A 14,419-nucleotide genomic window follows, 5' to 3' on the forward strand; every position below is an offset into this window, starting at 1 on the left:
TTCTGAGAGACTGTTACCACCCATACTTCAGTCGCTTTACCCCGTTGCCTTCTGGCAGGCGTTACAGCAGCATTCGGTCACACACACGCAGACTGGACAAAAGTTTCTATCCAAGGGCCATCAGGCTTCTGAATGGACATTGATATGGACATTGATTCACTTCATACTAGTCACTTTACACACTGTCACTTCAGCTACTGGTTGCACTATCAGTAACATTGCACTACTGTATTTCACTGTACTTCGCCATCAGGCTCCTGAATGGACATTGACATGGTCATTGATTCACATCTTACTAGCTACTTACACACTGTCACTTTCAGCTCCTGGTTGCACTATCAGTAATATTGCACTATTATACTTCACTGTACTTCACTTAGTTTAGAATAGGTTTAAAGGGTTATCAATAGGTTATGATGTGTATTTAGGGTTTAGTATATTGTATTTTTATATGTATCTGTATATTTAGGAGGTTTACTTATTTAAGCTTAGCATAGATGTAATTTATGTTCTGTGTACTTATATATGTTAGGTCATGCCAGGTGCTTACGTTGTCTTAAGAATTTCAGTGCCCAGTCTGACCTTGTGTTGTTCTGTGCATCTGACAATAAAATACTTGAACATAAACACTGGTCCAGGTTAAAACTGCTACCCAGATTTGTAAATGCAGTCAGGTATTCATCTTTCTCACAAGCAACAGAAAATGCCTTTCTTTTGCCTTTGCCATAAATGTCAATGAAACGTCTGTAGCAAGTGGAGTGAAACCCAGTGTCTTCGGGAACATTGTCAAACTCAACTTATAGACAATGTTTGTATGTTTCCGCTATTTTCTGATTCTCACCCAGCAAGCCAAGCCACCGTTTGGCCCTGTTTCTGAATGTATCCCACCGTGTGCAGGTAACATACTTTTTCTTTCTTTATGGACGTGAGATGCATATAGCATTGTTTAAAATCCTTACCACGTAGTTTTGAAGGTTTGTCCTTAATTTCCTCGTTTTCGCTACTTGATATTGACGAGATTGATTGAGAAAACATCTTGGGCTCTTTAAATGTTGTTACAAAAAGCGACCACTTTATTGGTCTGGCAGTAAGCACATGATGATTTCCTCATCACTCATGATCAAAATATAATTACGCGATGAAAGAACTAGTGCTGACTTAACCCTAATAAAAAATTTACTGCAGGATTCCACATGGATAACTTTTTTTCTCTTGCTCAAAACCAATAGGTGTTTTTTTCAAAATCAAAGGAATGTAGTGCCCCATATATGGGAACGGGATGAAACGAAAAACGGCTTCACCTTACGGCCTGCTAGGGCTTTAGAAAACTGTGCCTAGCTCAAGTAAGCTAATGGCTAGTAGAACATAACATTTCAGAATAATTTCAGTAAATCAAGCAGCGCTGCAAGACCCAGTTAAATGTTATACAGCTAGCAAACTAACGTTAGCTAGCATCGCTAACGACAATGGCTAACTCAACTTCGGTAGGCTATCCTCTGTATTTGCAAGCTATTTAAATTTATACTGTATCTAAAATAAGGCTTTAGGGATTAGCGAAGGCAGGTCACGGGTAGTTTTTTTTTGTTTTCTTTGTTAAGATTGCAGCCTTATGACTGACTGATATCTGTTGCAGAATTTTCCTCACGTTACTCTGTCACCGTCTACATCTAGAAACTGAGCTGCATGGTGCAGGGAACAACTCTGACTGGCTCATGGAAGCATGTGATCAGCAATTGGGTGTATTCGACTCCATGCAGCGCCACAGCCGACTGCAGCCTACAGATTGGAGAAAGAGTTTACCATAGCCCGTACCATAGTTAAGGAGCCGTTTATAACTCCTCCCCGACAGCAAGCGGCAACTCTCGCTGGTCGTTTCATGCAGCCACAGCAGATGTTGATCACACCTATTGGTTTACGGAGTGCTAGATTGTCTTTGATTAAAAAAAAACTTTGATATGGAGTGTTCTATGAACGGAATGACGCATTTTAAATATTGCTCGATCACGCAAATTTGATCGTGGGAAGCCAAAATCGTGATTAAAATTCGATTAATCGTGCAGCCCTAACACAACCTCACTCAGGGCCTTGTCCCCCAAATTTAAGCTGAGAGATAGAAATAAACATCTCTCCACAGACACTCCTTAGAGACTCGCATTCACTAACTAACCTCCCTCCCCATCCTCACACAGCTAATTTTGGTTTAGAGTGAGAATGTAAGTTAGTGTTTATGCAGTGGAGTTTGGCTATTCAGTCTACGTGTGTTTTGTGGACTTTGAGTCTTACGACCATGTCCCCTGGGGAATCCTGTGGGAGCACTGTGGGAATATGAGGCACCGGGGCCGTTGCTGCGTTGCATCTGGTCAGTGCTTTGACACAGCTCTCACTTTGGTTATATAACCAAAGTGAGAGCTGTGTCAAAGCACTTGTCCTGTATATGTGACACGGTCCAGTTAAAAGAGGCTCGTTGGCTTTCCGTATTGTCCGAAAGACGATAAGGCCAAAACATTTTTTTGTTTCTTTTTTGACAGTTTTCAAGAAGCCACTCAATATAATAAACAACATGTTTTTTTTTTTTTTTTTATTTACATGAGTTTTTATTTGTTTGACCTGGGAAACCATGAATACATCTTTTTGGCTGTTTACAGAAGATGCAATTTGCACCAACAAGTTAACACTTAACTTGAACCATGTGATGGACGCCTAACAGCGGCCCACACAGGGACCTGAACATCCTGCCTTATTTCTTTCATGTGCTACATACGAAACATTACAGCTACCACCGCGCTAGCATAAGTAGCCTAGGGAAAAACCAGCTGCACCGTGATGTAAATCTAATCAAATCATGCATGACACGCCCACAACTCAACTGGAACTTTACGTAAACAAGAACAAATTGAGTATTTAGTGATCCTAAACATGTTGTTTATTATATTAAGTGGCTTCTTCAACACTTTCACTTTTTTAATATGCAAGAAAAGGAAAACTGTATAAAAAACCTTTACGTTTCTAGCGGGCCTACGGAGTTCCGACAATATCCCCTTTTCATTGGACCGTGTCACTAATGCATTTCATTTAATGCAATTAAATTGTTGTCATAATTTTGCATTGGTTATAAGCCTACATATTTTGCTATTCACATAAATATTATTTAAGTTACAACAGACTGAATTACATATTTGTGCAAGGAAACCCTTGCAACATCTTCTGATAGAAAAGTGAATCGCAGCTTTGTAATGCAGGGAAAAATGGTCGGCAGCAATTTAACAGAAGCAGGAAATAGGGAGCTTTAAACTAGCTTTTCCCTGTGTGATAAAATAATATGCTGGGCGAATAAACACTTATATGTAAGGTAAGTCAAAAAAGCAGGATCCTGGAATTTGATATATTTTTCTCAACTTAACACAAAAACAATCAAACCCTGTCTGAAGGCGTGAAAATGTGTAGAGTCTTTCAAGGGGGATTTCTCTGCTAGAGCATTCCAGGTTTACCAACATTCAGATACACGGATCTTCTTTAACTATTTATTAGATTTCAATGTATGAAACATCACTGGAAAGCTTTCAATCTGCCCTTTCACAATATGTAAAAAACTGAGAAATTACCTATGCCGACAACTGCCCCTTTTCACCAGAGAGCGTGTCACATATGTGTGTGTTCTTGTGTGTCCCACCCCCCAGCCCCTTCTCACCTTAGCGCCTGCCTTGTCTTTGCTGTTGCTGCCACCGTTGCCACATTCAGTAGACTTGAGTGAGCGTCGCCTCTGCTCCTGCTGCTCCTCCAGCTCTGCCTTGAGGTGCTCTATGTGCACCAGGTAAGCCTGCTCCTGGGCCTCACAAGAGCTCAGGCGCAGCTCCACTGCCTTCTTCTCCTTCTCCAGCAGGTATAGCTGTGCCTTCAGGTCTGCCATCTCCTCCTGGATGGAAAGGTGAGGGGAAGCAGAGGATGGGAGGGAAGCGGAAATATTTCAGATACACATAATATTTTGGAAGAGAAATTGTACTCGAACAGCATTGCTGAAGAAAGTGAACAGCTTGACATTAAGAAAATACACAAGATCCCCAAAATGAACATCCCCCAAATGAACCCCCCCCCCCCCCGAAAACAAGTCAACTCCCCCCAAATCTACGGTGGCCCTGAAGTGCAAAAGACCCCCCTAATATGAGTACATCCCCCAAATGAAAAGACGCTCCCCCAAATGGAAAACAACATTACATTAACTCTGAACGGAAAGGGTAACTACACTTCAGCGCTGATTGGATGCAGTAGGCTAACTAACAAGATAAGAAATTGATCGACAGAAATACCAAATGCAATAGCCTGACAGAGTTACGTGCACCGGGACATTTGTTTGGCCATCAAAGAATGTAGCAAATAGTACAATACTTATGCAAAAGTATTGTGTGTTAAATGTAAAAATCCATAGCCAAACAACTATATCCTGGTCCACGTTATTCTGTCATTGTGGCATTTTGTTGTAGTAGTTGACCATTGTACTTATTTTAATATTGTGAAACATTAACAGCATATCTAAGATTGTTTCATAGGAATGACCCTGATTATAAGAGTAGTGTCATGACTCATTAAGTTCATGATAATTACAGAGTTAAGTGGACTAGTTGTTTGGCTATCGATGTCTACGTTTAACACGCAATTTATGCTGTTGCATTAGTAGCCTATGCTATGCTTCGAAACCCAAATAAATGGCCTGGTGCACGTAACTGTCAGGCTATGGCATTTTGTCCTTCAGTCGATCAGTTTCTTATCTTGTTAGTTAGCCTACTGCATCCAATCAGCGCTGAAGTGTAGTACCTACCCTTTCCGAGTTAATGTAATGTTGTTTTCCATTTGGGGGAGCGTGTTTTTGTATTGGGGGGAGGTGAACAAGTCATCCGATTTGGGGGGAGTTGACTTGTATTCGGGGGGAGTGTTTTCATTTGGGGGATGTACTCATATTAGGGGATTTGATTTGCACTTCAGGGCGACCGTAATTATAACACAAAAAGGAGTATTACAACACAAAAGAGGAGAAAAAAAAGAAGAGTGAAGACAGGGAAAGGAGAAAAGAAGCACTGCAAGTAGGGGGGCCCAGGGAGCCACAAGCCAGGTTTGCCACTACCCCCTTTATCTTCTATAAACATTGTCTGAACTTCATTTAAGCATGATGAAGACAGCAGCAAGGTGTTCACCTGTTTGTAGGTGTCATTCATGACAAAGTACAATATGTGTGTATATTAGGGGTGGAACGGTACATGTATTCATACCGCGAATGCATGGTACGGACGTCACGGTTTGGTGCATGCAGTCAGACATAGAATACATCTTAAGTCATTCACATGCGTTTCTACTTTAATAAAACATTTTATGAGGTATGTCAAATCAAATTAGCAAAAACACTGCACAATTTTCCCTCATCTGTTCGTATTTTTGTGCCGAGAGCTTAAGAAATGCTTGAGGCAAGCTAGCTAAATAGAGCGAATGCAGACCAGGCGCCACGAGGGGGCCAGAGGGAGCTTTGCCCACTAAGTTGTATTTTCTGTCCCACAGTTTTGTGTAGGCCTATTCTATAGCAAACACATATTCCCCATTAAAATATTCAAAGCTTGTTAGCTATCGGATCCAGTCTCTTATCCCACTGTACAGGATCAGCATTAAAGCAGCATAGTTCTGAAACATAGCTCTGTTGTATAGGACCACCATGAACAGCAACGTTTGTGGAGCATTGTCAAAAGATTAAATGTATGCACGTTATTTCATTAACGTTGTCATCGTCATCTACCGCTTGTCCGGGGGCAGCAACCTAAGCAAGGAGGCCCAGACTTCCCTCTCCCCGGCCGCTTCCACCAGCTCTTCCTGGGGGACCCTGAGGCGTTCCCAGGTCAGCCGAGAAACATAGTCCCTCTAGTGTGTCCTGGGTCTTCCCCGGGGCCCCTTCCCAGTGGGACGTGCCCAGAACACCTCACCAGGGAGGCGTCCAGGAGGCATCCTGATCAGATGCCCAAGCCACCTCAGCTGGCTCCTCTCGACGCGGAGGAGCAGCGGTTCTACTCTGAGCCCCTCCTGGATGACCCAGCTTCTCACCCTATCTCTAACAGAGAGCCTGGACACCCTGCAGAGAAAGCTCATTTCAGCCGCTTGTATTTGCAATCTCGTTCTTTCGGTCACTACCCATAGTTCGTGACCATAGGTGAGGGTAGGAGAGTAGATTGACTGGTAAATAGAGAGCTTTGCCTTTCGACTCAGCTCCTTCTTCACCACGATGGACAGATGCAGAGCCCGCATCACTGCGGATGCCACACCGATCTGCCTGTCGATCTCGTGCTCCAACTTCCCTCACTCGTGAACAAGACCCCGAGATACTTGAACTCCTCCGCTTGGGTCAAGATCTCCTCCCTGATCCCGGAGATGGCACTCCACCCTTTTCCAGTCAATAACCATGGCCTCAGATTTGGAGGGACTGATTCGCATGCCAGCCGCTTCACATTTGGTTGCGAACCGCTCCAGTCAGAGCTGAAGGTCAAGGCCCGTTGAACCAACAGGACCACATCATCTGCAAAAAGCAGCGACCCAATCCTGAGGTCACCAAACCGGACCCCCTCAACGCCCTGGCTGCACCTAGAAATTCCGTCCATACAAGTAATGAACAGAATCAGTGACAAAGGGCAGCCCTGGCGGAGTCCAACCCTCACCGGAAACAAGTTCGACTTACTACCGGCAATGCGCACCAAACTGGCACCGGTCGTATGGGGACCGGACAGCCCCGATCAGGGAATCCGGTACCCCGTACTCTCGGAGCACCCCCCACATGAGCAAAACATGTGTAGACTGGTTGGGCGAACTCCCATGTACCCTCCAGGACTCTGCGGAGGGTATAGAGCTGGTCCACTGTTCCACGGACAGGACAAAAACCACATTGCTCCTCCTGAATCTGAGGTTCGACAATCCGACGGACCCTCCTCTCCGGGACCCCTGAATAGACTTTCCCAGGGAGGCTGAGGAGTGTGATCCCCCTAAAGTTGGAGCACACCCTCCGGTCCCCCTTTTTAAAGAGCGGAACCACCACCCCGGTCTGCCAATCCAGAGGCACTGTCCCCAATGTCCAAGTGATGTTGCAGAGTTGTGTCAACCAAGACAGCCCTACAACATCCAGAGCCTTAAGGAACTCCGGGCCTAACTCATCCACCCCAGGGGCCCTGCCACCGCTGAGCTTTTTAACCACCTCGGTGACCTCAGCCCCAGAGATAGAAGGGCCCCCCCTCGATGTCCCCAGACTCTACCTCGGCGACCTCAGCCCCAGAGTTAGAAGGCGCCCCCCGATGTCCCCAGACTCTGCCTCCACGTCGGAAAGCGTGTTGGCGGAATTAAGGAGGTCTTCGAACAATTCCTTCCACCGATCCAGGACGTCCCCCGTCGGGGGTCAGCAGCGCACCATCCCCACCGTATACAGTGTTGACAGAGCACTGCTTCCCCCTCCTGAGTCACCGGATGGTGGTCCAGAACCTTTTTGAAGCCGTTCGGAAGTCATTCTCCATGGCCTCGCCGAACTCCTCCCATGCCCGGGTTTTTGCCTCCGCGACCGCCAAAGCCGCGTTCCGCTTGGCTTGCCGGTACACATCAGCTGCCTCTGGAGTCCTACCAACCAATAAAGACCGATAGGCCTCCTTTTTCAGCTTGACGGCATCCCTCACCTCCGGAGTCCACCACCGGGTTCGAGGGTTACCGCCGTGACATGCACCGACTGCCTTGCGGCCGCAGCTCCGGTCAGGCGCTTCGACAATGGAGGCCCGGAACATGGCCCATTCGGACTCAATGTCCCCGACCCCCCCCTCCCGAGACATGATTGAAGCTCTCCCGGAGGTGAGAGTTGAAGCTCCTTCTGACAAGAGGGTTCTGCCAGCCGTTCCCAGCAGACCCTCACATTACGTTTGGGCCTGCCAGGCCTGACCGGCGTCCTCCCCCACCATCGAAGCCAACTCACCACCAGGTGGTGATCAGTTGACAGCTCCTCTCCTCACCCGAGTGTCCAACACATGCGGCCCAAAGTCCGACGACACGACTACAAAGTCGATCATCGAACTGAGACCTCGGGTGTCCTGGTGCCAGGTTGTAACGGCAGACTTGTGAAGGGTTACCGTTGCATAATGAGGGACAAGACACCAGGGGCCTGTACTACGAATCAAGATCAACATGCTCTGGATTACTTTCAGTTACCCGGCTACGCGAAGCCTAACAATCGCAGTCACTATAAGCGGTACTACGACGGCGGTTATCAACTCTCTAACTCAACCCAGATATTTCCAATCTAGAGACGTGCGCGTTCACATAAAGGGGCGGTGTTTGCATTGTATGTCCAATCGCAAACTTGGACGAAACAAGAGCCCCATATTTCACGCAGGAGGAGCAGATAATAATCTTACAAACTTTGTCTACTCCTCCTGCGTGAAATATTGTAATGCAAGCATATCAGGAATTGTTGGGAAAATTGAAGATGTAACACATTTATCCTGTATAAGAATGATTCTGTGTTCAGTATTCCTTGTGTGTAGAGAGAGGCCTACCCCCAAATCTGAACTTTGGGGAACACGAGGCATATGTAAACAAGTTGACCTGGGCTGACCACTCTCTTACTGGAGAGGCCATAAAAGATGTCTGGCCTTATCTGTGTTGGGTGAATCATGTGGTCAAGCTTACAGGGGTCAAAAGGCACACACACTCCTGCGCCAGGTCTATGCAAGGAGCCAATGAAGAAGAGCAATGGAACATTTGCATGCCTTTGTCTTAACCAATGACTGTAAAGAGCGGTTCTGCTTAAATAGCTAGCTAGCGCAACATGCTAGCGGACAAACTCAGACTTTGTCTCCTTGCTGGCAAGCATTAAACTATTGTACTTTCTTTGAATCCGACGACTCTGTGCATTACTTGAGAAATTATCCTAACAAATTGGTCCTTCGAGCCGGATCTCAATACCTTTTTCCGCTGTCCAGGGTCGGGACCGAAACCGTGCACGGCAGGGGTTTCTTAAAACTCCTGATAAAAAATACCTTGCAGCTAATTGCTGTTTCTCAAAGGCCGGTCCCACTGGAGGTTGGCAAAGAAGTGACGAGATTAAAAGAATAGCCTGAGGCACAGTCTCGTTGAATTTCAAGGTAAGAACAAGATTTGTGTTTTATTTTTACTAATATGTTTAAGGCCAAATTGATTTAAAAATTCCATAGTGTAGTCGTTAAAGGTGCACTCTGGTCCCTATCTGCTAAGATCTGGTTAAAGCCCAGTGCAGCAAGTAGGGCGTCATATTTACTGAGATCCGTGATCTGTGACGTAGTAGGAGCAGAAAGATCGGTGAAGTAAATAGATTGTAGGTTTTGCTAAGAATATGGCGCCGGGAGATCCGGGAAACAGAATCAGTTACGGCCTGACCGACCAGAATTGAGATATTTGAAATATATCTGAGTTTGGTGGTAGTTAAATACCGAACCAAATGGAAAGATTATTGCTGATTTATGTGGGAATGCCATTGCAGTAAAACTGAGGGATGAAATACTCCGCTGTGAAGTTGTACACTAAAACTCTAAATGGATCCTGACCTGTAAATGTATATTGGTTGAATTTGACACATAATAACTGATTGTTATTGCTGATGAATTGGGAATTGTAATTTACACATGGTAAAGGCGTTTGACATGCCATTAGAGAGTGGAGTTCTGCATTAGTGCGTTTATTGTTGCTGAGATGTAATTGTTTTGATAGATCTGGGTCTGGTGGTAGACACGTGCCTTACAAACATGTGTTATTAAATCCTAGCCAAACGAACAGGTTGAGGCCTGGGTGACCAGGACTCAGATATATGTGTGAACAAAAGATAGGACTTTTCAGTGTACAATGCAGAATTTGAACTCTCGATTTTTAAGTTAAAGTTAAATTAGACGTGCAGTTCTATCACATACATTTGCTTAATTCAGATCCAGTTGTGAGATAGTGAAGACTAATCACAGAGTCATACTCGCTAAGATGTGGTGCCGGAGTCCGGGAAGCAGCGTTAGTAACCTATTTTACTAAGTTCTGTAGAATACCAGTGAAGCGGGTAGGCTGTCCACAGCCTGTGAGAAGGCTACAGGTAAAAGATATCTCCGTGCGCCCGTAAAAAAGATCCAGTCTGAAGGACTGAAGTGTATACAAGGGGAAATAATTCGCGATTGTTGTTAAGGCCTAATTTTTATGTTGTTATTAAAATAGTACTAAGAGTCGATAGAACCTCGATATTTACAATTCTATGTAAATATAACCATGGTTACTTGTTTTAAAAGTTGTACAGTGGAAGTGTGAATTGCTTAGAAATATGGAAACCAAAATTCTGGTTCAATGGTGAAATTGAAGTCTGAATTCCGTTTTTGGGGTTAAAGAGTGAGGACAATGTGGTCATTTTTGTCTCAAATGTGTCTCAAAGAAGGCTGACATGATTCTAGGAATTTGCCAGTCCGCTGTCTGTTGAATAATGTCAGAAAAATTGCCAGAAAGACAGCGCTTAGATCGGAAAGATCAAGGCTGTGGTTTCGTGAGTGTCCAGAGAGACAGGAAAAATGGCAAATGTATTTGTCATAGTTTACAGACAGAATCAACAGCGATGGCGGTGGGTACAGGCTAGTAAAGGAATTGCAGCTTGACATATGAGATCAAAGATGATTAACCACAAGACGCATGCGCAGAGAAATTGAGAGATTGAAAAGACGCAAATTTAGAGAAATAGGCGAATTTGATATTAATTTGGTGATTTTTAAAACATGTTACGTGATGAATATTTGCTAACAAGGTTTTTGCTTGTTTGAGTACATTTTACATGAGTTTCAGAAATTCCGAGGAAAGGTGATCCCAGAGGGTAATTCTGCATAATTATGTGAGTATTAATGCTGAAAGATGTGTTCGTTGGATGAATTCGAAGTTTGGTGGTTAACAAATGCGTGATCAACATTTGTTGAATTCCTAGCCAAACAGGGAGGTTTTTAAAACCTTTCCGACCAGAACTTGTATTTATAAGCGGCATATCTGTGTGAAGGTATTCAATAAGAATGCAGAAATTACACCCCTGGTTTAAAAATGGGTTCTAATACATACAATCAGAAGAGTTATAGAGCTAAATTAAGTGAATAGAAGGTAAACGGCAACTATCTGTGTTGTTTAAAGAAAAATAAGTTTTTGCTTTGTTCCAGAGCGCGCTGTTTGTTTGATTCGAGTTTGAAGCGGGCGCTGATGGAAACAGTGATAGATTTGAGTTATTAAAAATTAAGAGTAATTGAGAAAGTAACAAGAGTGTTGCATTAAATCATAATACAAACTATAAAATATTAAAATTAAATATTTTCATTTAGGGTTTTTGGTCCGCAAAATTTAGATTTGAAGAATTGTCCGTGCATTACGCATGCCGAGGGCACAATGGCTGGTAAATATAAGAATATTCAAAGGCATATTCTGTATTACTTTCTTTGATAAGACTTTTGAGAAGTTAAAGAATACGGTTTTGTTTTACGGGCTTATTTTACTCTTGTTAAATTGTGAATTTAAAGGTTTAAAACAGAAAAAGGGAGAATTTATATTTTCTTTTGTCTTAAGGGCATTGTTTGGTTGACGTGATTACGGAGCGAAATACTGGCATGACTGACTTAGGTCTAGGAGCAGTTAACTGTCCGAACATTGATTTGATAAAACAACATTATGATAACGATAGTTTAAAGCAAATTAAAATGTGGCTCAGAGAATTAGTAGAAGGCTAATTTTGAAATCAAAAGTGAGATTTAGTCAATAATGGCAACCTTGGGTGTTATGGGAACTTATGGGAAGTTTGTGTTTACACAGGAAGGTTGTTTTTATTTGGCAAAGGAATGTGTTTTGTTTATTGGTTCAAACACTTTGATGTTCTGAAAAGGGAACTATCGCATATACTTTAGGTATATGGGAAAACATTTTTAAGTCAAAATAGTCAAATCTAGGGTTTTTAAGAGTTTTGATAAAGGTATTGGATGCAATTTGGTTACAAATGAGAAAGATAAAATAACTAAAATATACTTTTATTTTGAGTTTGATTGTAATTTGGCTTTAAGTTTTATTTTGATGTTTTGTCAAGAGCATGACACAATGGTTGGGATAAACAGTTAGTCTGTGGTGAGATTGTATTAATGAATGGTTTTAGTGCATAAGGAGGGTTATTATAACCTTTGTTCTGAAAGAATTTGGGAAAACTCATTAAGTCTGATAAATTGTGGTTATGATGGTTCGTGCTAATTAGCTTGCTTTGGACTGCAGCCAAAGCAGGTTATGAAGTTCTACCTATCTGACCTTTATAGAAAATATAGTTGGGAAAAAATGTTTGGTTAATGGCTACATTAAGAACATTATGTGGTTTATATTTTCATTTGAGAAACATACAGAATAAATTCGGGTTTGGGATGACAATGGTTTTTATCATGTCTTTGACAAAAAGAGGTGTGATTTGGTTCAACAGAGAATCTAAAAATATATAGGTCCTAAACTTAAGAGGTTTTAAACAAAGAAAGGTTTTTGGATAGAAAGAAATTAGACTAACAGTTGATTTTGTTTAAAAGGGAACAAAGAAACAGATTTCTAGACATAAGTAATAGGAGTTGAATATCAAATGATGAGGTATTGTCTTGTTATATATGTTTGCTCAACAATGGATAAATAGGGCAATGATCACTTGGAAAGATAAGAATTCTGAAGAACTTGTGTTGGTTCTACTAGAAGTAGTCCAAATTCCTGAAGAGGTGGATCAAAACGTTAACCAATTTTATACAAAATGCTAACTAGAAAAGAGATATCTTCTGCTAAATTCTGTTCCAGGTGAAGCAGTAAACCAAAGCGTGGATGAGTCAAACCAGGAGATTGGGTATTGATTAAAGTCATTAAAAGAAAGAACATCTCATTACTGTTCGCTATGGTTAAAAGATGCAATGTTTTAACCTCAGTGACTATCTACAAGGAAAGATAATGTTTATGAAGAATTTGTTTGCTCAACTAGAAGTTCATACTGATAACATTGATTTTATTTTTCTGGGAATGCTAAAACATGTGTGGCAGCAAAAGAGGCAGCCATACAGGTCTGTCTGTCTTGACATTAGAAAAGGTATAATGAGGATGATACTGTCTTGAAAGATATGCAAGAATTGTCACCAAAATGAGGGGTTGTGTAAATCCACAGGAGGAACTTATGTTACTGAAGAATCTATTTCGTTATGATATAATATTGAGCCATGAGATTCATCATGTCTCAACAGGAGGGAGTGATAACAAAAGAGTGTTCACAGCATATGGATTTGCAAACTATTCAAAGAGCATACCCGATTTGAGTGAGAACAAGATATGCATGAACTTTATTGAGTTAAAGAAATGTTGTAAAGATTCAGGAGTGTGCCGATGATGAGTCAGTTGCTTTCAACTGACCTCTTTGAGAATGTAATTTTAATTACTGTGTAGTCAACTTCTTCTGAAATTCCAGACAGGAGAGAGATGCTGTCTCAATCCAGTGAGAGGTCCCTGACCTAAGGAGACTGGATTGTGGTGACGGATTTGACACGTTAAGTCCTGGAAAATGACCCAAGGTGAACAAGGTCATTCCTGGCTAGTTTCAGAGAGGATGGCATGGTACATGTGAGTCAAGCGTGCATTTTGTTTGAAGTCAAATTTAAGGAAAACTCCGCGCTGTGCCTATAGTACAGTGCGTTGAGGTTGCCGATTTGATCAACTACACTACATTTTCTATGGGAAGATTACACAATCATCATGCACACAATCATGGCATCCGTTTCAGCAAATTGGACTTTGAGAAACAAGGAGACATAAAGATCTAACTGTTTCATTGATAACAATGCAAATGTTAAATTGATTTAGAAGTGAAGTTTTAATCTTGAGATAGGTTAGAAACCTTTCTGTGGAATAAAATTTAGGTACAAACACTCCTATCATGATACGTTCTACCAGTTACGTAAATACGTTCCAGTTGATTTGTTATGTTTCAGGGCAGAAGTTTGAATGTTTTGAGAACAGTTATAGTCTGTCGGAAAAGGTGATAACAATGCTGTTTCATTTGTGACTTGATGAATTATTACTTGGGAATTGCATTAAAGCTTCATGTTTAGTTTTTGAGAAACTTGGTTCTACTACAGAAAATGTATATTAATTTGAAAAGAAACAGAAATTGACAACATGTAATGAGATTTCAGGATTTTTGCCAAAGTAATGTGTCTTATCATGCAAAGGTTGTAAAAGAGTTAGCAGCAGGCTGGAAAGAAATGTCTGTTGATCGTAAGTCCTGACTGCTCTGTAGGAGATCACCTTCGGGGGAGGGGGAGAAGCTTTTGCCACCTATAAAATGGAGATAAGGTTGACTGGGGGAGTACATTTGGAGACAAAATCT

The 14,419-nt window shown here is 42.2% G+C and overlaps 1 protein-coding gene across 2 annotated transcripts in view; it reads right to left on the bottom strand.

The window, feature by feature from the left end:
• Window positions 1-14,419, bottom strand: part of mcc (MCC regulator of WNT signaling pathway) — a 334,586-nt gene that overhangs the window by 13,913 nt on the left and 306,254 nt on the right. For both annotated transcript variants that reach the window (XM_084687682.1, XM_084687681.1), the window contains one exon: window positions 3,689-3,913. In XM_084687682.1, the coding sequence (XP_084543808.1) occupies window positions 3,689-3,913 (225 nt within the window). The remainder of the gene's footprint in view (window positions 1-3,688; window positions 3,914-14,419) is intronic.

This window comes from Hypomesus nipponensis, chromosome 22 (assembly GCF_054491055.1).
Source record: "Hypomesus nipponensis isolate SF chromosome 22, ASM5449105v1, whole genome shotgun sequence".
Taxonomy (NCBI): domain Eukaryota; kingdom Metazoa; phylum Chordata; class Actinopteri; order Osmeriformes; family Osmeridae; genus Hypomesus; species Hypomesus nipponensis.